Below are 18547 nucleotides of genomic sequence, written 5' to 3' on the forward strand. Positions count from 1 at the left end.
TACTGTGTTATTTTGCATAGTGTATCAATCAAACTTTACTTAATGCTCTGTATTGGGCATGTAAGGTACACATCTGTCAATTAATGATAAGTATTCATTGAAATTACACAATAACTAGTATCTTTAGAGAAAATATCCCGACTATGTTCTATTACTTCTACATAATTTCTATGATTTTACATTTAAATATCCAAGAGTTTTTATGTGCCTGATAGCAGTTTGATTACTATTGTTGTTGAATGAGTCTTCCCTCTTACCCTGCTGAGAGCCAGGAGAAAGTCCATCCCGCCCGATCGCTTAACACAGTGCCGTAGTTTCCAATACACCAGATGCTCCCAGGCAAACACCAAGAGGCTGAGGCCCATTGCCACCAGCAGCATATAAAAGACCCCCGCCATGTTGTCAATGTCCAGTTTACTGCTCATCACCTGACAGACAAGGAGAGAAAGGGGAAAGGTTATGGGAGGACAGGAAAGTGTATTTATTACCAACAAGAACCAAAAATACTGACAACAGCCAGTGCTACCCCTCAGTCTCCTGGTAGACTCGCCTATAGTGTTGGTTTCAAAATCCTACAGTACGTCAACTTGTTTTCAAGTTATTCACAAAATCTTTAAAAAACCTCGATCTCTGATCTTGACCTTGAAGTTGAAGTCACTGAGATTCAAACTCACCAGAGGTTTTTAGAGATTATATGCTATCAATTGGAAAATCCCTAAATGCAGCATTCTTGAGTTATTGCATTTATACGATCTTTTTGAAAACTTGACCTCTGACCTTTGGGTTTAGGTCACTGTGATTCAAACTTGTTCAAGCTTTTTAGCAGATACACCTATCCTATCAATTTGACACTCCTCCGTTGCCTCATTCCCGAATGTCCATGCTGTCCGCCCGGTAGGGTGACAACAATATCTCATCTGAGGGCTAAAAAGTTCTACAAATCTGCCCATCAAAAGATAAACACAACATGGTTTTATTCTTAATGTCTTAGGGTCAAACTTCCCACACTGAGTTCTGCTTTCTCATTATGAGGCATGAAAGAAAGCCATGCAGACCCTGTACCACCTGGAGGAAATACGAGTGATGGGCTATATCTAGAGGCGGGCTCAGCATGTGGCACGAAATAGGGGTAAACTGAGGGAACATAATGTGGTCCCACTACCACACACTGATTGGGATAAGAATAGGAACATTTTGGGGCATGTTAGGGAAAAAATCCCATATAAATGATCTCAACCCTTGTAAAACCAAGAGGAGCAGTGGAGACATTTTTTCTTTCCACATCAACACAATGTTCGCTCACTAACTGAACCACTTTCCTGTCCTGTTTCCCCAAATTAAATTCAAGTTGAAGCCATTTTGACAGTGCACATTTATGTGCATGTGAACATAATCAGAACAGAAGCAAACTAAAGATTGCAGAAGCACTGAAAGCAGAGCATGGCGACTATATTGAAATGACTATTTTTGAATAAGGTAAGGTTCCTGCTTTTTTAGGAGGTCACATCTAGTAGTTATGAGAGATTGAGTTAGTCCTGTGATTTTAGCCATTTTTGTCATACATACTTTTCTGCCAAGAGGAATAAATAAACAACAATAAATAAATAAACACCAGTGATTCCCTGGTTTGGTGTTTGATGAAGAGGACTGACGCGAAGCTCATTTTGAAATAGCTGAAGAGGATATATATTCATCAGGTTAATGGAGAAAAGTTGTAAAACATCATACCTCAATCTTATCATTGTGGCAGATGCCCGACAACCAGAGACGCTCCAACATATCAATCTCATCTGGAAGAGAAAGGGTAAGGGGAGAAAAAGAAGATTAAAATGAAGGGAATGTGGGGAAAAGACAAGAAAAATAAGAGGTTTAAGGTTCAGTGAAGAGTGCCATACAGCAGGGACGAAAACGGGGAAAGGGGAAGTGAGGAAGATAGTAGAAAGGGGAAGAATCATGAGAGAAGGAAAAAGACAATTAGGAAGAAGGATTTAAAAAGAAGAGTGTAAAATGGAAAGTAAGAGAAAAAAATATATAGAGAGGATTACCACCCCTTTGTTATGAGAGCAAGGTGTTTGATCCCCCAAGGGAAGAAAGAGGCAAGAGAAGGAAAGCTGAAGAGGCGAAGAGACAGGAGATGAGAGGAATGGAGGAGTGTATTGTTACAACTAAAATATAGAGTTAGGAGATGATGAAATATAGCGTGGAAGAGAGAAATGAGAGGAGCAAGCGAAGCTTTGTTTGTATATTGTTAAAATAGGAATGACAGATGAGACTGATTGGAGTTAGCAAACCAAATAAATAAATATACAGCTGTGGTCAGATGTTTACATAGACACCATGGACATGGATGTCATGGTAATTTTGGACTTTTTGAAATACAGCATATAACTTTTAGCACTTTAGAAAACAACGATTGGTTACAAAGTTTGAATTTATTTAGGATTTTCTCTAATCCACACAGGTGTAAAGGTATACATATTGCTTCAGATATATACATGCACCCCACTTGATTTGGTTAAATGTATTTGGTAGCCATCTATAATCTTGTTGCATAATTCCGACTATTTGAGCACACTTCTTGGCAGAATTGATAGAGTTTCCTAGCATGTACTTTACCCAACTTCAAAGCTTAGTCCTATAGGGTTGAGACTAGGTTTTGGTTAGCCCATTTTACCCATTCCAAAACCAGTTGAGATGTGTGTTTGGGATCACTGACTTCCTAGAACACTCAGCTCTGTCCAAGTCTAGTCTAGCTGTTGATTTAAACTTAAAGCATGCAGAAGTAGTCCTATTTCATCATTATTCCATTCTCTTTGTGGAGCCACTGATATCAAAACAGCCCCAGATAATGATACAACCACCTCCATGCTTGACAGCTGGTACTGTCATGAATCGCTGTATGGCAGGCAGGAGTTTGGACCCAAAATGCAGGACTCACAACACACGGGAATAACCTCAAAACGTAGCTTTATTTGCTGACTCAAGGAAATGATACAAAACTAAACTAGGCAGGGAAAATAAAAACTAAACGCCACTGAGAGGCACACAAGGGAACACATAGCATGAGGGAGGACACGACAGAGGACTCAGGGAGATGCTGACCTAAATTCAGTGCGCATGCGCCAACCAGCATGCATCCTGTTACAGTTACTCCTGCTTTTACTCTTCGTTTAGCTCTGTTTTCTTACTTGTATTTTCATCTGTTTATTATCTTTCACTCAATCATGTGGATTGAGAGAGTTTTTGTTCTTCTGGTGGCCGTGGAACTATTACTTTTATCAAGGAACGGGACCGCGACACGGACTGTTTACTCCAGAGACCAGCTGATCGCCCTGATGTCGGCCGGCTCACTGGCCAGACCCGCAGAAGAGGTATAAACCGTGTCTGCCGTCTATCGTAATGGGAAATGTGTGATCGTTATCGAATAAAATCGACGAGCTCTCAGCACTGGTACGGAGTCAGAGGGAATACCGAGAGTGTAGCCTGATGTGTTTCACTGAATCATGGATGCACCAGGACATTCCCGACGAGAATGCTTCGGTGGAAGGCTTCCACACTGTTCGGGCGGACAGGGAGAGCATCGCTAGCGGTAAGCGGAAAGGAGGTGGGCTTGCTGTTTTAGTTAACAACCGGTGGTGTAACCCTGCCAACATAACAATCAAAGAAAGGATTTGTTGCCCGGACACTGAACTGTGTGCTGTTGGACTCAGGCCGTATTATTTACCCAGGGAATTCTCTCACGTCATCTTGGTGGCTGTTTATGTTCCTCCCTCTGCTAACCCCACAGCTGCATGTGACACTATCCACTCTGCCATAGCTCGGCTACAGACTCAGCACCCGAGTGCCTTTATTGTGATCTCGGGTGACTTCAACCATGTATCACTGGACAATACACTACCAACATTCAGACAATATGTGGACTGTCCCACCAGGGGAGAGAAAATTTTAGACCTACTGTATGCTAACGTCAAGGATGCATACAGCTCCTCCTCCCTTCCCCCACTTGGTAGGTCAGATCATAACCTGATTCACCTCACCCCCCGCTATGTGCCAATTGTGAGGAGATAACCTGTGACCATGAGGAGCATTAGGAGGTGGTCAGAGGAGGACTTAGCAGAACTACAGGGCTGTTTCGAGGTGACCGACTGGGAAACACTCTGTGAGCCTCACGCCAAGGACATCAATGGGCTTACTGAGTGTATCACAGGCTACATAACTTTCTGCACCGACTCCATACCAAAGACGCCATGTCCCAGTGGCCCCCAGGATTACAGGCCCGTGGCATTGACCTCCCACATCATGAAGACCCTGGAAAGGCTCATCCTGGACCAGCTGCGACCCATAGTAAGACCACACCTGGATCCCCTTCAGTTCGCTTATCAGCCTCGTCTCGGAACTGAGGACGCCATCATCTACCTGCTCAATCGTGTCTACACCCATCTGGACCAGCCGGCAAGCACTGTGAGGGTCATGTTTTTTGACTTTTCCAGTGCTTTCAACACCATCAGGCCGACCCTCCTGGGTGATAAGTTAGCAGCGATGCAGGTGGATGCTTCTCTGGTGTCCTGGATTGTTGATTACCTGACAGGAAGACCACAATATGTACGTCTCCCACAGTGTGTGTCTGACAAGGTGATCAGCAACACAGGGGCACCACAGGGGACTGTCCTCTCCCCCTTCCTCTTCACCCTCTACACCACAGACTTCAGCCACTGCACAGAGACATGCCATCTTCAGAAGTTTTCTGATGACTCTGCGGTGGTTGGATGCATCAGCAGGGATGATGAGACAGAGTACCGGGCTGTGATCGACTCCTTTGTCACGTGGTGTGAGCAGAATCATCTGCAGCTCAACGTGGCAAAGACCAAGGAACTGATCGTGGACTTCAGGAAGACCAGGAAACACTTGACCCCTGTTTCAATTCAGGGGGTCAGTGTTGACATTGTGGAGGACTATAAATACCTTGGAGTACACATTGACAATAAACTGGACTGGGCTAAAAACACCACAGCACTTTACAGGAAGGGCCAGAGTCGTCTCTATTTTTTGAGGCGACTGAGGTCCTTCAACATCTGCCAGAAAATGCTGAGGATTTTCTATGAGTCTGTTGTGGCCAGTGCGATCCTCTATGCTGTTGCATGCTGGGGGAGCAGGCTGAGGGTCGCAGATGCCAACAGACTCGATAAACTGATTCGTAAGGCCAGCAATGTTGTGGGGATGGAGCTGGACTCCCTCAAGGTGGTGTCGGAGAGGCGGATGTTGTCCAAGATAAAGACAATGTTGGATAACACCTCTCACCCACTCCATGACATGCTGGTCAGTCACAGGAGCTCGTTCAGTGAGAGACTGAGATTACCGAAAAGCACCACTGAACGACACAGGAAATCATTCCTGCCTGTGGCTCCCTGTACAACTCATCCACTTAACACACTGTTTACTGCTACAGCTACACCCTTCTTGCACATGTTCTATTTCAGCTATTTATTAATAGTGACTTTTATGTATATATATGCCTCTATACAGTATATTGTGCTATTCTTAGTTAGTGTATTCTCTGGAACACAGCTGACAGGAATAACCATAATAAGACAGGGGAAGCTGGACTGAACAGAATGAACATGCAAACGCGGGACCTTCGCAATAAAATGGGAATCATGATGTGGGAGTGGAGGAGAGGCAGACGAGAGAGCGAGGGAACACAAGGGAGAGCACAGACATGACGCGCTGAGGAAGGATGGAAAACGTAACACGAAGGGAAACACGGCACAAGAACTCACACCCCAATATAAACACAGACACACAGGGAGACACAGAGGGCAGAGACACACGGGGGAATCTAATAAACGAAACTGAACAACCTAGGAACCATAAAATAAATAATGAACTAACAAAATAAAACAACACAAGAAAACTAAGAACGCTGAGATGTACATGTATATATTTGACCCTGTGTTTATAATGTTGGATTAGAGAAAATCTGCACCCATGATAAGTGCAAGTAAACTTTGGAGCACATCTGTATATTTATGTAATGCAGGATAGAAGGGATTTTAATCACCACAATGTAAATTTGACATGCTATAGAACATCTTACAAACAGCTAGTCAACAAACCTGTATACTTAAGTTGTACTACAGTTGGTATAATACGCAAGCACATGAATGCAAAATATGCACGAACACTAAGAACAGGCTCAGGAAATAGGGAAAGGGAGCAAGAAAAAGATTTAAAGGATTTAGGAAAAGATTTGCAGCAAAAGTTATGAGATCGAAAAGGGAAATTGGGAATTAGAGACAGTGACTGCAAGAGACAGGAGCCCTTTGAAGCGGGCTGTGAAATGGCCTGGTGTCTACACCGAGGGCAGAGCGATGCGACAGCACATGGGAGATGAAAGGGGGAAATGCACACAAACATTACTCTTCCTGTTCAAACTATCAAAAACGTGCACACTCATGTGATACACACTTTGAGCTCCAGTGTAATGGGAGTCTTAGTGCTAGCTATTAATGCATTAATCAAAAAGACGGAGGCAGCGGGGAAGAAATCATGCTTTTCCCTCCCATGCACACACACACATGCAGACAGATGTGCGTGACCAGGGTGCAGAGGTCTTTTAAATCTAGCACACACACACTGTTTTGAAAATACACTTGGAATGTGGAGGTTCCAATTCCCAATCCTCACTGTTACAATATTAATCGACCTGTGGGTTAATTAACCTTGTCTGAAAACCTTTCCATAAAGCCCTGCCACATGGATTAGTCTCCGCTGTGTTGACTAAAACATCAAATCTGAAAGAAAAAATAAAATAAATCTGGGTCAAGCGTGAGGGGATTGTGTGCCACGTTTCACTTCGCCAACAGTCGTGGAGGAATTCAAATGTTCTCTGACAGCTGAATTAAACTGAGCTCAACTCGATTGACCCTTCTTCCTCTCACCCCACTTCCTGCGCAAATCCTCACAATAAAGGCTAATACGCATGTTCATTCTGCATATGGCTCCCTCCCATAATCTAATTTATCAAGTTTCAATGAATGTTCAGTTGATTTCTCTCCCTCTGCCCGGCTCTCTGCCTCGCTCCCTTTATCTCCCTGTAAATACGTTAATCATGGCTGCATAAAGCTGCTCTTTGGGAGAAATCTTCCCTACAAAGAGCTGACAGACAGGCAGAATTTCCTCCTTTACCTGCGCTGAGGAGGAAAATGCCACGGAGTGAAGATGGAGAATCGTCTCAACAAATGAAAGGAGCAGGCGTGCAAACCAAGACAGACCATAAAATAGAATCTGTGTTTCATTCTGCTGATTTTTGGCAGTTTTGTTGTGATTTGGGAACAATTCAATTTATGCTACTCCTTAATATTCTAACCTGTGCCTCTATAACATCAATGGCTTTATGTTGGTGTGCAGTGAGGAATTAAGCTCCTTTATTCTTTAATCCTCTCAGGGGCATAATAAATATCCCCTTTATCCAATCTGTGCAGAAATAGCATTAAGAACATTGTATTATGACCTGGGGCAGTTTTATACTTCACCTACAATGTCTTCTAAAGCAGTCAAATATATAAAACTGTGTATATGATCAATTCCAAGTTTGTGTGTGCATAAAAACTATAAATAGCATAAACGTGGACACACTCTATAACGTTTAGTTGGCTCTTAAACACACATAAGCACAGAGGTGACAAACGAGAAGCACAAATATAAGTTTTGATCATTTCTTTATAAACCACTGAAGAAATGCTTCCCTTTCTTCATGAGCTTAGGCCAGGAAAACTATATCGGTTTGGCTTTCAGTTTCTCTAGACTTCTTTTTCCAAATCAATGCTAATGCTGTCATTGTGTAATAACAATAATTTGCTAACCTTTTCAAGTAAAAGTGTAAAGTTTCATTCAAAATCCCCAAAACTGGGGAGAAGCACCCTGACTGACCAGATGATCTGCAAAAATGGAGATCATGGCGTCCATTCTTCACAAAAAGAGCTTTAATCACCAACATGTGATCATTTCCCTTATACAATACTGATTAAAAGCCATTTTTTCCAAGACAGATTTGGGCATATTGGAAATTATTAAAAGAGGAAGTCAAGTGTTTTTTGTTAACAAGTCTGCTTGATCATATAGTTCATTTGGCCTGGTCTCTTCAATTTTGGATCACATTTAATGTGATATCAGTAATATTTGGATTGGATTAAGTTTTATTTGTAACACTGTGGACAGCAGCAATATTTAGCATATAAATAACCGAAAGAGAACTCTGCTGGGAAAAAAGCAAATCATTTGAAGTTACTGTAACTGCTTCGTGTGAGTGACAGAAGTAAATTATAGGAGATACAGTTCCTCCATCACAGAAAGAAATTGCTTTGTTCAGACATCAGCCAAAATGTAAAAGTACAAATAAGAACTGGGACATGGAGAGGCAAAGGCTGTTTTTTTGGGCGAGAGTGATGGGAATCGGGTGGAGGAGGTCGTCAAGTCTAATTGATCTCTTAAACCGATCCTTTTCCCCCCTAAAGGTACTTCTGCAAGACACTTGGTGTAATAACAGCTAAGTGTACACATTTTGTCCTCAGACTTTCTTCATGTATACATGAAAGTGTACGCTGGAAAAAGCAGCATCAAATGTCTTTGCTGAGTTTAAGATGGTAAAATTCTATACAGATAAAAATGTATTGTTTCGGGGATTAGGATTCGTTTTCTGCCATTTTTAGTGCTTTGTTCATTAATTCATTTATGTTTAAATGCTGATCACAAACAATCTGCAGCTTTGGTTCAGCTGTGCAAAGTAAACAAAGGATTATAAACAAAATTGCAGGTTCAGAGAAAAATCTGTGGCTCTGTTCTGAATCTATAAAATGAAAATCAACATCTGGGTCTCTGAAGACTCAAAGCCATTTATACAAAAAAAAAAAAGAACATCAAGAAAAAATGAAATCAATTTCCCCAGGGTGAGCTGTGTTGCTCTAGTTTGTTCCACCCTTAGTGCCAAAAGCTGTTCATATTCACATCCTGTTATCATTCTTTTGTGTGTGAGGTGTTTTTATTGGCTTTGCTCAGTCAGCATGAATCACTGTGAGTGACACAAAGGGGAAGTGGAATGGAGGCGAACCTTGGATGCATGCTACTGTGGGATTTGAGCTCAGGTGCAACATCAGCATTTCTAACAGTGCACATTCCTGGATCTCTGTCCTTTTCGGCATCGCTTTGAAGAAAGTTTATTTCTTGGAAATACATTGCAGCCACGTGGGACCTGACACACAGATGCCTCATCTTCAAACAGTTTTCTTTATCAAAAGTATTGCTGTGCATCTGCTGTGTTTTGAATTTTCCTCTTTATACTTTAGCAAATGAGGGTCAGCAGCACGACAAAATCAGAGTTCAACAGGTGGTAGCTGCTGTAACAGATGGTAGCTAAAAGAAGACACGATTCTTTATCAGGGAATCGATAAATGATTGAATTGAGGAAGGCTAGTTCAAGAATGTTTACAAGACTCGTAGGGAAATTGCCCGTGTTCCCACAACGAAGATTGATGAGGGAACTGATCAGTCAGTATTTCAGAGCTGCAACAAGGGTCTAAGGCTAAGACTTCCTGTTCTGTCTACAGTTGTTATTTAGAAATGCACATAAAATATTTAAAAAAGGTGTTAAATAACAAAATTGTTTAGATTTTAGCTTTAGCTTACCTGCATGCAACCAAATCCTGATCAAACATGACTTCTCAATACTACATTGGTACCAAATGGGAACTAAAATCCTCTCAGAAGCCGGAAACAAACAACAAAAGTAGAAGAAACTTGAACTTTTTAATAATATGTTAAAAAGTTTAAGGACCCAGCGTTTAAAAATAATTTCTTCTATTTTTTCTACATCGACAGCTTTGCAGTCGTGGTTGTCATCCAACCAAACAGCTAGACATCTCATTTTAAGGACAAACTCACACATCTCTGTTTGAACATTTTGTATCACATACCATCAGCCTCCAGTGTTCTCTTCCCCTGGGAGCTGCTGTCACCGCTGCCACTGAGGCATTTTCCACCCGCCTCTCGCTCTCTCTAATTGCGAAGAGGCTAAATTGCTCCCCAGAGTAGGCAATTTGGTGACTGACCAGTCATGTGCTAAGAAAGGAAACGACAGCACTCTAACAAAGAGATGCATTGCTAGGAAACATTATAGGACTCTTAAAGGGCCACGCTGCTTGTGCAGTGCATGATGAATTCATGTCATGTCTTTGGGGTTGGTTATGAAACTGCTGTAGCTCGGTGTTGAGATTTTAAAGAGCGCAATTATCACAATTAGCCAAATATGTGAAATGCAGTTTGAGGAGGTCCTCTAGTGCTGTTCACACAATTATTGTTTTTTAATCAAATTGGGATTATTACACAGAACGTGGATGTTATTCACAGCCCTGGATAAATAACATCATTACCTATTTATGCAGGTGTGCTTTTCAGATTTTTATCCACTTCTTCTACTCTCTATTATCTGTTCAGATCAGGAGGAATCCACTTTACCTAAAGGCCGATGCATTTTAATGACATCTGCTCAATTTGGCTTTTCTAGCTTTTCACTATAAAATACTATAGGAACCAATCATATGTCAGCTTTGCAGATAAGACTTATAAGCCATGTAATCAGATATTTGTATATAAATATATCAAATATTTTTGGTATGAGAAAGGACAGCCAGTAAGAATGTGTGTGGCGTTGGTTTTTAAAGGATAGTTTTATTTTATGTCTTTTGTTGTCAGATATGTGTGTGCTAATCGTCTTTGTGACTTTTCCAACTTTCCTGTTTGTCAGTGGTTTAGGGGTTATTGGCATTGTCACATGGTTTAATTAATATACTGACATTTACTGGATAACTTTAAGCATTTTTTGTTACATCATAACACTGCATAGATCCAGGCAGGATCTGACAATGTTTAGGAGCTAATTTCCATCCAGCTTCGTCCACCAGGCTGTCATGATCTTCCTGCTGTGTCCCTCTCGACTCTCACACACACAGACTCCAGACCTGCGTTCATCCCTTCTCTCTGTGGTCTAAGCATTTTTTTTTTTTTGCATTGTTATTTATAATTTTCTATGAACCAGCAGAATTGTATGCTCCTTAAAAATCCCTTACAACATCTGTTTTCCTTCGGTATTTCAAATTAAGGCTTTGAAAGGTGTAAAATTTTAAATGCATAACTGAATTCCTTCGTACATTGAACAGGAAGTCTTTGGCCCAGCTGACAACAGCCTACAGGTTCTATAAAATATATTAAACTATGTTTTTGAAACATAGTCTACAAATATCTAACACCAGAATTTATCTGAATGAATGTTGTAGTCCTTGTAGTTCATTGGGTACAAATTCATTCCTGATATTCTTTTTTCTCATAGTTCAAATGCAGTTTTAATACATTTGTATTCAGAATCAGTGCTGACGCATAAAGGAAAAATAACAGAACATTTCATCTGGTTAGAAATAGGCACAGCAGAAACTTGACAAATGCTTTCATAAAAACGACCTCTGCTGCCAGAAATGATCAGAAAAGACCAAAGCTGGGTATCTACTTATTTAGTACGTGTTTCTTATTTTGTCACACTTGGAAAGTTTGAAAGTTCGAATGTGACTGCGACAGACTGGTGACCTGTCCAGGCTCTTCCTCACTGTACCTCCTGACCTCTGACAAGACAGCAAGCCGCTGAAATAGACTCCTGCCTCCCTGAACCCTAAACTTGGATAAGTGAAAGACGGATGGATGTTCAAATACAGCTGGAAATGTAGATTTATCTCATGTTTTCCTTTGGCTGTAATCCACAAAATTCTATGAACCTTCTCTTGTTTTCAGTGTCATCATGTTGAATTGGTGCCACAGATCATGTTCACTTGTCTGCAGGATTTGCTGTAACTTTATTGGAGACTATTTAAAACAAACAACCCAGAGGTTCAAGTATTCAGTATTTCAGCTGCATGCTAAGAGACCAGGACTGAAACAATGAGAAACAGGCTGGTTAACATTACCACTGTTTAAATGTACTCTGTAGTACCAATGAGCGCTTTGAGCTCCTTCACTGCTCCTCAGATCTGTGTTTTTTTCCAAACCTCTTGTGTCTCCTGTTTCTTTCTGTGCTGAACAGATCCACTCATCAATCTTCTTTGGACGCTTTGCCATTACTGAGCTACTAATGACAAATATGTAAATAAAAATGTGATTAACACATAAATAGCCAGAGTTCTTGGAAATGTTCATGATCACCAAATGTGATATCGTCATAGCAGCATGAACAAAGTCTGAGAAGAGCTGTGTTTAAATCCAGTTTCTGTGATCTTTTTACGTCATCATGAGCAACACAATCAAAAACTGAAGTCTTGAAATTCAACAGAGACCTAAGAAAATGCAAAGAGGCTGAAATTACTATCAGACTATAAGTCAGAGGATGGGAAAAAAAAACAGGCAAAATGTGTATGCAACAAACCAAACAATAACTTTGAGGGTAAAATATTTAGAGGAGTGAAGTCTGTCTGAAGTCTGCTGTGCAGTATGTGTATTTGTGTATAATCAGGTCAGACAGAGAATATGGGAAGTGTTACTGAGTGTATGAACCAGAAAAAGAGAAATGTGTGTGTGCAAGTGTGTGTACGTGTTATCTGACAGCTTTAGCAGAGATCACACGACCCTCCCTCTTCCTCTCTGCTCCTCCTCCCTCTGACCTTCTCTATTGATCTTCCTCTCTCTCACAACCACCACCTCTTTAATTTCTCTACTGACCCTCACCTATCACACCTTTCTCCATCCACATCCCTCTTTTCTCTTCCTCACCCCCAGCTTTAAACTTTATCCTCCTATAACACTCAACCATCACCACAAAACCTGTGTAAACTTTTTGATCATTATTCATTTGCAGTGGAATTAAAGAACTAGAAACATTAAAAAAAATAACTAAATAAATAAATAAAACCTTTTTCTCCAGTACACGCTCTTCCTGAACATCATGACCCAGCCATTTTTAAAATGTATAAAACTTGGATAATCTTCATAAAGAGGACTCCTGGTCAACCTGCTGTTACCCTAAAAATGTAAGTTTTAGCTGCATTTTCACTAAAAGTGTTGTCACCTTCCCAATCGACCCATGTCAGTGAGGTTGAACAGCATGTTTAGATTCTGCAAGGTTTTTGATTTTGTTTACAGAGGCGCATAACTTGGTGACCTTGGGTGCTAACTCCATATTTTGGGGTCTAATGAGCAGATTCCTTAGTAATTCTCAATCAAAGCTTTTGACATGTCTTGGTTTGTGGAGCGGTTATGGTGTAAGAGGGACAAACGGCATAAGTAGCGTATCAGAATTACCTTTTACTTCTGTAGTAATTAGCACAGTAATTAGGACGCATTAATGAAAGGATCATTTAAAAAGGAAAATTAATATAGTCCTCAGTACTGCAGTCATGAATACAGACATGAATGTAATAAATGTTTTGGACATGTGACTACTCTTCCTTTGAATGTGCTGTTTGCTGGTGGGCAGTAAGGAGATTACATGAAATGCGGTGGGAGTGCAAAGAAAATGGCGACCAACAATGGCGATCGAAATCAAGTAACTTAATAAGCTAACTGAGCTGTAACAGAGTAGCTTTGCATGACATGTAGCTCAGCATAATCCTTATTTCTCTTAGGTATATATATAAAATATCCACTGACTGAAATCCACTGTTTAGCTTTGAGGAGACTGTATGTTTAATCCAGTTGTCTGATGAGTTAGCTCTGCTCAACAGAAGATTTCAACAGCAGATGACTGGGACCTCCATGCTCTTAGTAAGAACTAACATCATACAGAGCCAAGAGTGGAACAAAAACTGGCTGAAACACAGAGTTTAGAGTAGATTTTGATTCACTGCCATTTCAGCTACTTATACCATATAGATACACTGACCTCATTACTTAAAAGTTTGGCCCTGTTTAGCATGAGAATCCAGGAAATAGTAGTTTAAATACAAATCCAAGGTGTGATCGGTCTCCTTTAACCATTGTTTGTTGAACAGACCTCTCAAAGATCTCACAGAACTTTTTTTACATTTCAATATTTTATGACTTTGTCACGTTGTTGCTAATGATTTGACATTACTATTTTCTGTTCATACTTTAATTTGGTGCTTTTTTTTTTAGGAACAATGGTTTGGGGTCTCAGAGGATCCCGGTCTGAAGGATCCACTTCTCCCTACACAGTTTTAATAAATTAAACTATCAATTAATATATTCTATGAGTCTAAAATTAAAGTAAAATACAACATAACGTGACAATAATAAAACTCTGTCAATCATTTAAAAAAAGTATTACCTTCATCATATACATGAGGAACTTCCCAGTAATCCAAATGTTGGGAATGTGACTGGATTAAATGCACCTGAGAGCTGGGGCATGTGATGCTCATGCTGTATATAAAAAGAGCCCCAGTCTGAGCAGCAATGACTCTCCTAGGAGACAGGAAAACTCTACCTCCTGATGTGACTGTCTAATGCTCAGCTGGAAGACCTACTTGACAAAAGTATTACCTTTGCTCCTGAAATATAGACAGCAAGGTAGTAACTGTTCCTCCTCCTGTTACAGGCCAACAGGAGCAAAGCATGAGGCAAATTGGGTGTTATCAGTGCCTGAAGTGTCTGACTAGCTTCAGTCGCTTTTAGCTCTTTCTGAAACAACCCTAGTGAGAGCTTGGTTCGTATCAGCAGACAAAAGTCAGACTGCGCAGGCAGGCCGTCCCTTTGTCATCAATTCTGCTTAAAATATTTATGGACAGAATGTCCAGGCACACCCAGTGGGTGGGGGTATCAGTTCAATGGTCTCAGATTTCAGGTTCTGTTCTGGAGATCATGACTTCATTGAGTCATTTCGTCCAGCTTGCACTGGGAGACAATTAGCTCCTCCAAGTCTGAGGCCATGGTTCCCAGCTGGAAACGGATAGAGGAGTTTAAGTTTGTTCATGAGTGAGAGGGAGAGATTGACAAACATACTGAAGTGGCATCTGCAGTAATGTGGACTCTTTACCGGTCTGTTGTGGTCAAGAAATAGATGACTCTGTTTATAGGTTGATCTACTTTCCTAACTTTATTTGTGGTAAAGGTATCGTGGATAAGCAGAACTGGGCTTCCTCTGAAGTGTGTCTGGACTCCTTTAGCGATACGTGATGAGATGGTGATTTGGAATGGACTCAGAAAGGAGCCACTGGAGGTGGTACCGGCATCTGACTAGGATGCTTCCTGGGCAACTTCTAGGTGAGGTGTTTTGGGCTCCTCCTGTCAAGAGGAGGCCCCGGAGCAGGCGAAGGACACAACCAGGTTGTGATTGGCTTTATGCTATTTTTTTCTTTTATTATTACTTATTGGGGTTTTCAAGTTGGTAAGATGAGCATTAACTATGTGCTTCTTGTTCTCTCCTTCGTCCTTCCTGCTAGCGCATCTTACGTGTTGCTTTCTGGTCCCTTTTTAACTTACCATCTCCAACTAACTGCAGCAGAGCCAGGTCCAGTGGGCGTTTCCAGCGGGAATTCTTGTGCAGTGCAATACCGTAACCCGTAGTGGCAAACACCTTACCAGAGCCGATGGTCATAACCTTTTTGAATTAAACACATAAAGGTCCATAAATCCACGTATACACACAAACACATTAATTCACAGAGAGCCAGATATGAAGACGCAGATGGCAATGAGCAAAAGATAAATTAGTTTCATTTTAACTGTAATTTCTTTGTGTACTGTCACGGTCACATAAATTCAGTTGGCTGAGCTCTAATATCGACATCCCAGAGTGTGGGATATTGTTTCAGTGGAGGAATTAATATAGATCCACATCAGTTGTAATAATTACTGCAGCAGTGGCTGTTGTATGAGGCTGCTGGGAGCTCAGGCCTCCCACAGACCTTATTATAAATGATCACCAGGAAGGATTTTCATTCTTGCTGTGGGAGCCGTATCAAACTCAAACTTATAAATAAATCAACACCAGTGCCAACCAGAAATGACAATATTAACTAGCTACAGGCCGCAAGGGGAAATATAAATGCATTGGGTGTGTTTGATTTATTTAATGCAGATGTACATCTTGTACAAGTGCTCATTTAGCATGCTTGTTATGTTTTTTGTTTTGTTTTTTTGCACATGGTAATAGGACAAAGAAACTTGAGCAATGGTTGCCCGTATGCACGAAAGTGTCACTGTGCAGAGGTGTGAAATCACTGTGCACAGATGCATTTCCTACCTTGCAGCCCTCGTCCTTCCTGGCCATGTAGTTCAACACTGCAGCATCATAAATGAAGGCATCTAGTTTTCTGCAGGGGAGAAATGAAGGAGGAAAATTACAACAAAGCAATGGAAATCACTGACCTGGATCTAAATGACAAAAGCAACTAGAGAACAAAATGACAAGATATGATGGACAAACCAGCAGTGAGACAATGTCCCTACAAAGACATCAGCAAACAGAGGGCTCTTTCTAAACAGCTTTTCACCAACTTTCAACAATCACACAGTGAAACATTCATAAATGGAGGAAGAGATGCCAATTCTCCTCCTACAATAGCTTGAATAGAGCATAATTGAATGCAGCGACAGGGGAGAGGGTAATTTAAGCAAAGGATGTGAAATTCACTTTTGCTCAGAAGGAAAAATTCAAACAGTTGTTGTAATTTCTGACTGCAGCTACTCAAAAAAATGCAGTTTTTTTACATAAATGTTCAGGAAGTTTACAAAAGCCTTGTTTCTTTCAAAGTCACCACATGACTGGGTAAGGCTTAGTATATTGCGACAATATTTAATCTAACTGAAAAAGAAATAAACCATAAATCACTGTGAATGATGATATTTAAAGCTAACTAGGAAATTCATCTTACGGCAGATCAGTCTGTAAATGTGTTATGTAAAGGCTGTTATCAAAGCTGTTGGACTGCATTAGTCATACCCACCTGTTTCAAATCTTATCAGCCCATCAAATGCCCATTATATGTTGTTATCAGTCCCTAGCAGCACCTCTTAGTGGTGGTAATTTCACCCTGCTGAACAGCAGCGACCCGAGGTGTGTTTCTAGGTTAAAACAGCAGTAAAAGCATCTTTTGGACATTTCCTTTGTTACGTTGTAAGGTCTTTGATTTCTTTTTAAGCTCAAAAGGTAGTTGGTAATGTTCAGGAGAAGATAACGGTTTAAAATAAAGATTCTTTTACATTTATTACAATGAATAACAGCCTACTGCGCCTGGCAGAAGGTAGAGGAAGGTGTTTCATTGGTGATGTGTGTGAAAAACGATCTGTTATCACACATATTCAATCAATCAAATGAAAAAACTAAAGTGAAGTTCTGGTTTGATAAAAACAAAGTATCATTAGATTTGAATAAATCTAAACTTATGTTATTTGGAAATAGTAGTTTAAATACAAATGCAAAGATTCAAATAAATGGTGTTGATATTGAAAGAGTCAGTGAAAATAAATTTCTGGGGGTAATAATAGAGCTCACGTAAGATATATTCATTCCAAAGTATCACGTAGCATTGCAGTACTAAACAAGGCAAAACAGGTATTCGACAGAACATCACTTCATATTCTATACTGTTCACTGGATTCACCATACTTAAGCTATTGTGCAGAGGTCTGGGGCAATAACTATAAAACCACATTACATTCACTTTTTACTCTTCAAAAAAAGCAATTCGAATCATCCACAATGCAGGTTATAGGAACATACAAACTCACTATTTTTGCAGTCTGAAATATTGAAAATTGACAATCTAGTGAAATTCCAAACAGCACAAATTCTATTCAAAGCAAAAAATAAAGAACTGCCAGGTAATATTCAGAGTATGTTTTTTTTTTTTTGAAAGAAGGAAGTTATAATTTAAGGGGTTTTTGTAACTTCAAAACACGGAAGGTAAGTACTATAAGAAAAGGCTTTTGTGTTTCTGTTCATGGAGTGAAACTGTGGAACAGTCTGAATATGGAATTAAAGCAAAGTCCAAACATTGCCCCGGGGCCTCAGTATTTTTTTTTCTCTCTTATTTTTCTCTTCTAAATGTATATTGTTCACATGTTGAAATAAATTACCAATCAATCAAACCAGCTTTAATTCATTTTCTACAGCAGTGGTTTTGTAGCTACTTTGGATAATGTGGTTCATATCTGAATCATGTTGCAGATATAAGGAGTTTTCTGTGATGCAGTTGCATTTATATGCATTTTTTCTTTGCAACATTATCCAGCTGTACATATCTTAGGAATTAGAAACTGACCAAGTGCCATTCTCAAAACTGCAACTCCCAGGGTGTCATGGGAGGGTTTCCTAAATTCACACACTACATCATATGGTGTGATAATTACACAGCCTGTGGTTTCACTCTTTGGGAAAATGAGGAAATTCTTAGTTATAATAATCTAAAAGATTGAGACTAGCATTAATTCAGGCAAGACAAGAACTGAAGCTCAGACTGTAATCCTCACAGACCGGCTGATAACAGCGAGCCTCCCCGTGGTTTCTGCACATCTGAAACCCAGCTCCGTCCTAGCTTCTTCTTTTAATGCCACA

General features: G+C 40.3%; 1 protein-coding gene across 1 annotated transcript in view; it reads right to left on the bottom strand.

The window, feature by feature from the left end:
* Positions 1-18547, bottom strand: part of grin2da (glutamate receptor, ionotropic, N-methyl D-aspartate 2D, a) — a 261238-nt gene that overhangs the window by 14035 nt on the left and 228656 nt on the right. Inside the window, exons 15-18 of the mRNA XM_085263506.1 lie at positions 16235-16304; positions 15472-15589; positions 1729-1790; positions 258-428 (exon numbers count right to left, since the gene is read on the bottom strand). Of these exons, the coding sequence (XP_085119632.1) occupies positions 258-428; positions 1729-1790; positions 15472-15589; positions 16235-16304 (421 nt within the window). The remainder of the gene's footprint in view (positions 1-257; positions 429-1728; positions 1791-15471; positions 15590-16234; positions 16305-18547) is intronic.

Source organism: Mchenga conophoros, linkage group LG22 (assembly GCF_057382185.1).
Source record: "Mchenga conophoros isolate Kocher_MC1m ecotype Shallow Benthic linkage group LG22, M_conophoros_male_GT1.1, whole genome shotgun sequence".
Classification (NCBI taxonomy): domain Eukaryota; kingdom Metazoa; phylum Chordata; class Actinopteri; order Cichliformes; family Cichlidae; genus Mchenga; species Mchenga conophoros.